At 40.4% G+C, this 10,011-nt stretch overlaps 1 protein-coding gene across 1 annotated transcript in view; it reads right to left on the bottom strand.

Annotated features, from left to right (window-relative positions):
• The window catches only part of LOC149289089 (P2X purinoceptor 4-like), an 18,110-nt gene extending 8,580 nt beyond the window's left edge, over positions 1 to 9,530 (bottom strand). The window contains exons 1-6 of the mRNA XM_089491010.1: positions 9,391 to 9,530; positions 8,196 to 8,343; positions 6,847 to 6,918; positions 3,922 to 3,994; positions 386 to 482; positions 116 to 196 (exon numbers count right to left, since the gene is read on the bottom strand). Coding sequence (XP_089347136.1) covers positions 116 to 196; positions 386 to 482; positions 3,922 to 3,994; positions 6,847 to 6,918; positions 8,196 to 8,343; positions 9,391 to 9,530 — 611 coding nt within the window. The remainder of the gene's footprint in view (positions 1 to 115; positions 197 to 385; positions 483 to 3,921; positions 3,995 to 6,846; positions 6,919 to 8,195; positions 8,344 to 9,390) is intronic.
• Between the last annotated feature and the right edge of the window lie 481 nt (positions 9,531 to 10,011).

Raw genomic sequence — 10,011 nt, 5'->3', positions numbered from 1 at the left:
AAAAATATAGATGAAAATGTTAAAATCTAAAATCTGGTTCCCTTCTTCTATTTACCCAGGGACCGTAGGTATAACTTCTGCAATTGCAGGTCTTTCCACGCTTACTTTCACTTACTTGGAAAAGTTAAATTTTGGAAACCAGATATTATTCTTGATGAGAACTGTGAAGTTTTCAGCTTCCTTGAGAAAGGCAGGTCTGGGGGAAAAAAAAAAGACATAGTTCAAATGTATATTCAACCTGACAACCAAAATCTGTCTAAACAAGTGAACTATTTTCTCTGGGGATTGGTAAATTCATTTTCAGATCAAGCCTACTCTATAACATACATGTGTCTCATGTCTTATATAAATCGTATAAGTTGTTTCACATGAAAAGAACACTCACTTTGGGAGGTGGGTGTCATTTTCCACCGGACACCAGGCAAAAACTTCACAGGTTTTGACTATTTTGTTAAAAGGGACACATTTTCCAGTCTGCACACCTTTAGAATAAAGATCAGGGATTTAAAATATATTCTTAGTAAATCAACTAATTACACACAGGTTCTCTGGATAATTTCTAAGGCGCTACTATTAGATATTGCGTGCTGGAGTTTCCCAGCATGTTTCAGGGTTTTCAAATCTTTTTCAACCAAAAATATACTTTATAACTTTGATTACCTTTCACTTCTACTATTTATATACTTCTGCTAGCAATGTTTAAAAATAAAATGTGCCATTTTTGTGTTGCATAGTCTTTAAAACGTCCCTGTAAAAACTGGATCATCTCAGCAGATAGGTGGGGAATCGCCTGCCTGTAGATTTTTGAAAAATAAAATAGGTAACACAATGGCTACCCCCAGCTTGTCGATAATGGGATTAAAATATAACTATAAAAACTAGGGCTGAAACAACTAATCGATAAAATCGATAATAATCGATAATGAAAATCGTTGTCAACGATTTTCATTATCGATTAATCGAATCTATTTTTATCGATTATAAAAAGAGGGTTTTTTCAGAGCAAATACTCTGAAAAACTCCTCTCTTTATATAATCCGACCTCAAACAGAGATCGGATTATAACACTAGAATCCAGATCCCCCGCAACGCTGCAGGGGACCTGGATTCCCCTCACTGTCGGCCGGTCTCTCACTTCCGTCTCTCTCCCCCCTCCCATACACCCCTCTGACTCCTCCCCCTCCCATACACTGCTCTGCCTCTCTCCCGACTCCCTGGTGCTTTGTGAACCTCCGTTACTGACAGGCACTTTCACTGCAGCTTCATCCTCTCTGTCAGCCGGTGGGGGTCTGCATCGCACAGGCAGCCTCCGTTACTGCCCTTCACTTACGCTGAGGCTTCTATGAAGCTGCAGTGAAAGTGCCTGTCAGTAACGGAGCCGGGTATAGAGGCAGAGCGATGTATGGGAGGGGGAGGAGTCAGAGGGTTGTATGGGAGCCACCCTCCCATACACCACTCTGTCTCCTCCCCCTCCCATATGCCTCTCTGCCCGGCTCCCTGGTGTCTTGTGAACCTCCGTTGCTGACAGGAGGCAGAGTGGAGTATGGGAGGGGGGAGGAGGCAAAGTGGTATATGGGAGGGGAGGAGTCAAAGTGATGTATGGGAGGGGGAGGAGCCAAAGTGATGTATGGGAGGGGGAGGAGGCAGAGTGAAGTATGGGAGGGGGGAGGAGGCAGAGTGGAGAATGGGAGGGGGGAGGAGCAAGAGTGGTGTATGGGAGGGGGAGGGGCCAGAGTTGAGTGGGAGGAGCCAGAGTGGTGTATGGGTGAGTTATAGTGGTGTATGGGGGGGGTATTATGAATTTTAGGGCATATAGGGGGTATAAGGCATATCGATATTAGGCATATCAGGGGGGCATAAAACATATCTGGGGGTAAAAGGTATATCAGGGGGCTCAGTTGCATATCACTGGCATATAAGGAGTATAACACATATCAGGGGCACAGTGGAATCTGGCATATAAGAGGTATAAGGCATATATGGGGGCAGAGTGGCAAGCTGGGGGTCAGATGTGCATAACTGGTGGCAGTTTGGTAAATCAAAGAAAATATAAACAAGGCTTTTTTCTCATAGTTTTTATTAAATATGAAAAATAGTTAACATATGAATTAATATTTACTAATAACTTTGTATTAAAACCTAGTTTGAGAAACACTGTTTGGGTTCTTGTAGCTTTTATTATTATGTCAGTAAAATAAGAAGGTGAATAGAGAGAGGCCATTGTGATAAAGAGATGAAAGTGTAAATTGTACGTTTTTTATTACATTATTTTAAATTTAAAAAAAATTGCATTTTTTTTATCCGATTAATCTATTAATCGAAAAAATAATCGGCCAACTAATCGATTATTAAAATAATAGTTAGTTGCAGCCCTAAGAAAAACAAAAGCATACAGTTTTCTTCAATACTCCACTGCAGTATAGAACAGTATATTAAATGATATTAAATGTCTCCTAGGTCTTTCCCCTTGTTATGTACATTGAAGAGTGTATAAATGATGTCCCTTATGCTATAATCCGTTGTTCAGGAAAATGGATGGAAACGTTAAAGTGATCAAAAGACTGACAATGAGCAATCTCATGAAACACCCACAGAATATATACCGTATTTGCTCAATTATAAGACAACCCTGATTATAAAACGACCCCCCAAAATCAAAATATTAATTTAGGAAAAAAACAAAAAGCCTGAATATAAGACTACCCTATAGGAAAAACGTTTTACTAGTAAATATTAATTAATGTAAACTATTTTTTCATATTTAATAAAAGCTATGATATATATTTTTTATTTCCTTTTATTTGCCAACCTGCCCCCCCCCCCAGTTATGCACATCTGCCCCCAGGCTTGCCACTCTGCCCCCAGAAATGCCTTATACCCCCCTATTTGCCACTCTGCCCCTTGATGTGCCTTTTAACCCTCTATATGCCACTCTGCCTCCAGAAATGTCTTCTACCCTCCTATATGCCACTGTGCCCCATGATATGCCTTTTAACCCCCTATATGCCCTCTGCCCCATGATATGCCTTATACCCCTATATGCCACTCTGGCATATAGGGGGTTAAAAGGCATATCATGGGGCTGAGTGGCATATAGGGGGTTAAAATGCATATCATGGGGCTGAGTGGCATATAGGGGGTTAAAATGCATTTCTGGAGGTATATATATATATAACTGCTAACAGCAATCACAACCGAAGGCAGCCAGTACATGCTGGAACCTGGGGATGATAGGAGTGGGATTACAGCCTCCCTATGCCATGCTACCACCACCATCCCCCTTACACATCCATGCTATCACACACACACTCATTCACAAACATTTAAATACTCATTCATTCCATTAATCACACATACTTCACACAATCACAAAAACCCTCCCCCACCCCCTTACCTGAACTGCAGATCTCCCACTCGCAGACTTCTGCAGGGGCCCGGCTGTCCGAGCAACTTCTCTGGCCCCGCCCCAGAGGAAGGAGGGGGGAGGTAGATTATGTGAGGACTGTGCTAGCTTCCTGTTCTCCTGCTGCTAGAAGCAGAGACGCTGCTCGCGACCAAAGCCCGGTAAGCAGCCTGGCCCCAGCAGAATGAGGTCTGATTAGAAGACGACCTCGATTATAAGACGAGGGGTATTTTTCAGAGCATTTGCTCTGGAAAAAACCTCGTCTTATAATCGAGCAAATACGGTAATACCGGTATATTTATTTTCGCTCAAGCAATATATTTTTCAGATATTAAATTGCCAAAGCGCCGGAAAGAATGACATCAACACAGAAATTCAGCTTTTTAAAAAAAAAACTATAAATCTGCCGTTTAAGAGCAAGAAAGTAGAAACATACAGCAATTTAAAAAAATAATTCAATATATACTTCCAGAATTATGTGCAAAGTAAAGCGGAGGGGTAAGATGTGCCACTCATACCATTGCTGTGTGTGCCCACAAATCCAGGAATGCAGTCACGATCAGAGGTGCAAGTAGTCGTACTGTCTGGTAACTGAAAGGAGACAACACAAAATTACTTTTACAGCTATTTATATAACTGGGGAATGTTGTGTAAAGTATGGCTTTGTTCGTTGGGGGAAAACACAGTGGCAGTGACCCCCCACCCACTACGCAGCCCCCTAATGTTACCTATACGGTGGGACCAGCCCTGAGCCCAAAACCCCAATGAAGTCATGCTGTAACAAGGAAACCTTTATATAAAGATGGAGTGTGAAGTTGAGTTTGAGCACATGTCCACCAGCACCACTAAAGGAAATAATCACATCTTAACTTGGCATAGGTGTATGGGAAATATGCCAGGTTTTGACAATGGTAAGTCAAGCTTGATTGAAATGAGACAGCAGAGGTTAATCATTCATTAGCTAATGTAATGGGAAACCATTTGGACATTTTTTCACTTGATGCAGCAAAAAGTTGTGCGATCAAATTCAATAGATGCCTTTGAAAATGGGCTAGACTATTTTTGCAAAGGATATACAGAGATAGAATGGTTAGAAGAATATGGTAAGATATAACGTCTTGATCCAGTGAGTCATTTTGGAGTCCACAAGAATTTTTTTCCCCTTTTGAGGCAAAATTGGAAATCACTTTCATATGAGGTTTTTAGGATCAACAGCAAGGTGAAACTTGATGGACATTTGTCTTTGTTCAACTTGGCTCCAGGCCGGGAACCAAATTGGCTCCTCTCTTCATTGTAGCAATAAACTTACTGCAGACCACTGTTGAGCTACAGTGAACAAAAATTGACCAAAACTGCATACTTCGACCCAGCTGAGGTCCAGGGAACATATCAATACCTCAAATTGTCTTGTAGTCACTGCATATGAGGCCTACTAGCGAGTTACTTTCAGTGTTTTGATTAAGTATTATGAAGAGAAACTGATGTCATATTCCGGCGCTCAGCAGTGAAGCACCGTGACAAAGACACTGAAGACAGAAGCCTTGCGCTCCCACCACAGGACGTCTGAAGGTAAGTGAACTACAAAAGGGGGAGAGGGTAGATGGTAAGGAGGAGGGGGAGAGGGGGGAGAGGGGGTAGATAGTGAGAAAATAAGAATATTGAAATAAAGTCAGAGTCAGAATGAGTGAGAGAATGAACAAATTAATTTGTGTATGAATTGTGTAAATGAGTGAAAGAATTAATGAATTTGCGAGAATGCATTAATAAATATGTGTAACTAAATTGTGTGAAAGAGTGAGAGAATTAATGATTGTGTGAATAAGTGAGTGACTGTAAAAGCGTCTGTGTATTATAGATTTTTGGAAAGGCAAATATGGCACAGGGTGGGCTGCTTGGGGACAAAGATGTCATATGCTGGGCTGTTTGGGGAGAAAGATTGCAAATTCTCTGTGTGTTATCTGCGTGCTGGTCAGGTTCTATGTTGCCAATGTGGACGCCAGGGATGGCTTTGGGGTGTGCAACCTGTGATCTATGCCGGAAATTTAGGGAGTTTTATCTATACCTTTAATGGAGAGATTTTGTGTTAATTTCAATTGATCTATACCTACAAAGCTGGGTTTTTGGTTTTATTATGTTGATCTGTATCTGCTATGCTATGTTTCTATACATTATTTATGTATACCTGCAAATATGGGGCTTGTTTGTCTTATTCAGTTGATGGATATCTGCAAAGCTGTTTTCATGTATTGTTTATTTGATCTATACCCTCAGTGCTGAGTTTACATGTGATTTCCAGTTGATCTATAACTCCAATGCTAGGTTTGTGTGTTCTGTTGATCTGTACCTGCAATGCCATGTTTCGATACATTATTTGTGTATACCTGCAAATACAGAGTTTTTATGTCTTATTCAGTTGATCTATACATGCACGTGCTCTTGACGTGTTTATTTGATCTTTACCTGAACTGCAGGGATTAAGTAAAGGAGAGGTATGGCTTAGTGAATGAGGACCTCTCAATGTCACAGTAGGGTCAGGAGGAGGGAAGACTGCAGTCAGTGTGGGAAATATATATTTTTTTGATGATAGTAGAGGGATTTATTGCATGCTAGGGCACATGAAGCAGGGCCCAAAGAAATGTCTTCCTGGGGTCCAATTTTTTTCAATATTAAATATATTGGCAACAGGGTCTCATATATATTTATATATATATTGGCAGCAGAGGCCAATATTAATATATATCTGCAGCAGGGTCTAATATTAAAGAATGAAAAACAACTGCCAGTTAAGATGATAATTTGAAAACATATTTCAATCACGGTCTTTACTTCAAAGAGATAAGTACAGATTATGTAGTTAAAAATGCATGTCTAACGCATATATATATGTGTGTATATGTAGAGTTTTATAATTGCCCCCCATGTGCCCCCCCCTAAATATGAAAGCTGGAGACGCCACTGCTGGCCAAACCTGGGTCTACTCACGCTGTCTGAAATCTACTCAACCAAGAATCTAGAAAGTGAGAACAGGAAAGTTCTCACAATGAGAATATTCTAGTGTCCGAGGATGGAAGGAAGGACAAAAGTCCTTTAACCTGTAAATGCCACCATTTACCCAAGAGTTTGCAGCTGAAACATTTCATCTGACTAGCTTTATTATGCAAGGTGATTTCTTGAACTAATAATTAGCTAATTTATATGTGCTTTAAAGTATGCAAGATTAGCCCATCTCACAGGTCAAGGTCACTGGATTGACCTTTCATAATGAACAGTGAAGTCAGCGAATGTTGAACTGATTTAGTAAATACACCCAACTAGTATCCTATATGAAACTAAGTCACATATCCATGTTTCCCTTCCTATCCCATTACAATCTACTGTTCACAACACACGGCCTGCAGAGAAATACTTGTGCACGTCGCAGGAGCCTTGTCTAGTAAACTTACTTCAGGACAGAGTTCTTGGGTCTGATTTTGCGTAATGATTAGGTTGGTCATCACAAAGAAGGCATTTTCTTCCTATATGTAAAAAAAATTTATTAGACAAAATTAAAAATAGGTCTTTTGTTGGCGCCTTGCATGTGAATGTGTACTTTTCTCCCACTTCCACTTCATTTAAAGTACATAATTACCATAATTTTATGTTAAACAAACCACTCTCAATGTTTAAACCAAATATGCGTCATGAGTTGGTAGCACGGACTTTAGGGCTTTCCTGTCCAGATCCAGAAGTTTCCTAATATGAACAGAATATCCCGTGAGACTATAAGAAAGTGTTAAATAATAAAAGATTTCCTGTACCATGTGCCTGCCTACACCAAACTGCTCGCGTGACATTAAAGGAGCAGCATAGCGATCAAGATAATCATACATGATATTAAGTGAAAAGACTAAAAATGTAAGTCACAGGTGCGATTTGCACATTGGATGAAGAGATATGGGGACTCATTTTGAAACCAGTCTATCCTTCCCTATTTTCTTTTTCCTATTTTCTCTTCCTTTTAAGTTTTGCTTTTGATTCATGTTGCATGTGACTGCTAATTCCGAGTGAAACTATCATTTGTTTATTGACTTCCTACTGCATACACATACTACACTGTATGCTGCGTGTTCTTTATCTTTAAACCAACATAACTCATTTGAAGAAGGGCCAATGTCATTTATCTTTTTGGTAAACTCCAGAAGAAATCAAATATTTTGTTCCCTGCATATCTGTATAAATAATGAAACCGTTTAAACATAATACTGCTCTTCCCTTTGTGTAAATACATTTACCCTTTTGTGCACCAAGGCACTAATCCACATACCCACACTCAAGGGAGTTAACCGTATTTTCTCTTTCAATTAGGGGCACTTAAAGAAAATATATAGGACAAAACGGCTTTAAAATCAAAATGACCCCAAGGATGTTTTTGTTGTTTTTTTTTAATAGTTTTTTTTTGTCCTTAGTTAAAAGAAACTAAATAGTGACAAATATATATAAGAAAATGTATACACTTGATTTTAACTGCCTGCCTGTTGAAAAGTAATCACTTTTGTATAAAGGAAGCAAAGAAGTATAATAATAATTTTATACAAGCCGGGCCATCCCTGCAGTAAGTTTAATTAAAAGATCAGAATAAATATTATATATTTGATAGTGGAAACCTGGGAAATAATAAAGTAACCAATGCCTTATTGATCACACAGTATGGAGCAGGATATGAAAGCATTGCCATATTCAGTAACTGTAGAGAAACTTTGAACGCTTTGTGTTAGTTTAAATTACCCAACGGCAGAATGTATACTGAACCCACCTGAGCAGGTATGATGTAATCAGCCACATCCCAGATTCTGGAGCCAAGCTCTGAGGTGTTGGTGACTGCAACCCCTTTCACTTTAGACGTCACGGAGCTGACCACTGTGTCAAATTCCTGGTAGCCCTTTTCCCAGACAAAAACCCACCTGTGAAGAATAGCACAGCAAATTGCAAAAAGGGTGATCAGTTACAATAAGTCCTGCATCTCACATTATTACATCACAATTTCACATTGAAAAAATATTTCACATCAACGCTCTTTCAACATTTTACATCATTTTACACATATTGCTTCCACATTAAAATGTAACCCCCCCGCCGGCTCACACACGACACACCCGGCCATAAAGTTTCCGGAAAGTCAACAGGTAACCTTCCAGCTGTTGCACCGTAACTTCCAGTTGCCTCCACCAGCATTTGGATGGGCACAGGCTTTTTAGGGGGGGGGTGATTGGCATTGAGGTCCAACTACCTGTCAGAAATCCATCCTTAAGGGACAACTGCCCTTTTTTTTTTTTAAGTCTGAAAAACGTCAACACTTTCAATGCTTTACTTGTCCGCAAAACTACAAGTTCGACAAGAGGTCTAAAGGGTTAATTTGATGTGATATTACAGCATCCAGTAACATCTTTCAAAGCAGGCGCAGACTTTGACCCTATTTAAATAAACCACAGAGACTAATACTGAGCCCAAAACCGAAAACATAGAACGGCTCTAAACATAGGAAAACCGGAAATCCCACCGATATTAATGAAAACATTCAATGTGGAAAAAAGGATGTTTTGCTCCTATGGTTAATTCACTAAAGTGAGCGCTTGCAGGAGAGTTGTGGTTTTAACTCTCGCACTTCACTAGGAATTATGACACAGGTCATTTTCTCCAGGAAGAGCTGAGCTGGTCCCAGAAAATGTGTAATTCAATGGGTGAGGGAAACTTATGCAGGGCCAGAAGATCACTGGGGGTTTAGACCTTCATAATGTATAGTGAAATCAAAGAGCTGAAACACAGCTCTCCTGTCTACTCCCCGTTTAGTGAATAAATCCCCACTAACATATGTCGCTGTATAAGTGCCCAGTACGTAACACACACAATACACTTTCACTAGCCCAGCTCCATTGGGATGGTTAGCGCTGCGCATAGTTATTTCCTCGTCGCTATACGTTAAGCGGAATACAGTATTAAGTGTCTCATACCCAATGACATAGGCGAGGATCGCCAGCTGGATGACTCTATTCAGAAGACCAACCTTCCTGCTCTTGATGAGCGCAATACGCGGGGTGTTATAATCAAATACACAGCTATACACCTCTTTGCAGCAGCCCCCGCATGCCATGACTTGCCGAGGCGCAAAGTTACACGACGGCAACGGAGGTTCCCGGACTCCGACAAGTCATATGATCGGGAATAAAGCCGGATAACCCAGGGAGGAGCTGGAGAATGCTGTCACAGCGCCACCAAGCGGCAATCAGTAGGCATAACAGCACTGGATCTCTCTGCTTCCTGTTCTAGCGGTGAATGTACGACATGCGTTCTCTAGAATTGGATATACCGTAACAGTTCCTAACTTCCTAAATTAGGTGAAGTTCTGAGATAACGTCTTAAGCAAGAACTTCCCGTGTGCAATGGCGTCTCTAGTGATCTTATCTGCCGAGGGGAGTATTTTGGGAGCAGGTGCTCCTACCACCTTATAGTGATCACATTGTATTTTCCACATACACCACCTATAGTGATCACATTGTATTTTCCTCATACACCACCTATAGTGATCACATTGTATTTTCCGCATACACAAATCTAAACAGGTGTTAAATCAC

Source organism: Sceloporus occidentalis, unplaced genomic scaffold (assembly GCF_023333645.1).
Source record: "Sceloporus occidentalis isolate IW3139 unplaced genomic scaffold, rSceOcc1.0.p SCAF_48, whole genome shotgun sequence".
NCBI classification, from domain to species: Eukaryota; Metazoa; Chordata; class Lepidosauria; order Squamata; family Phrynosomatidae; genus Sceloporus; species Sceloporus occidentalis.
Note: the sequence above shows the minus strand (reverse complement) of the source record. Positions and strands in the feature narration are given on the sequence as shown.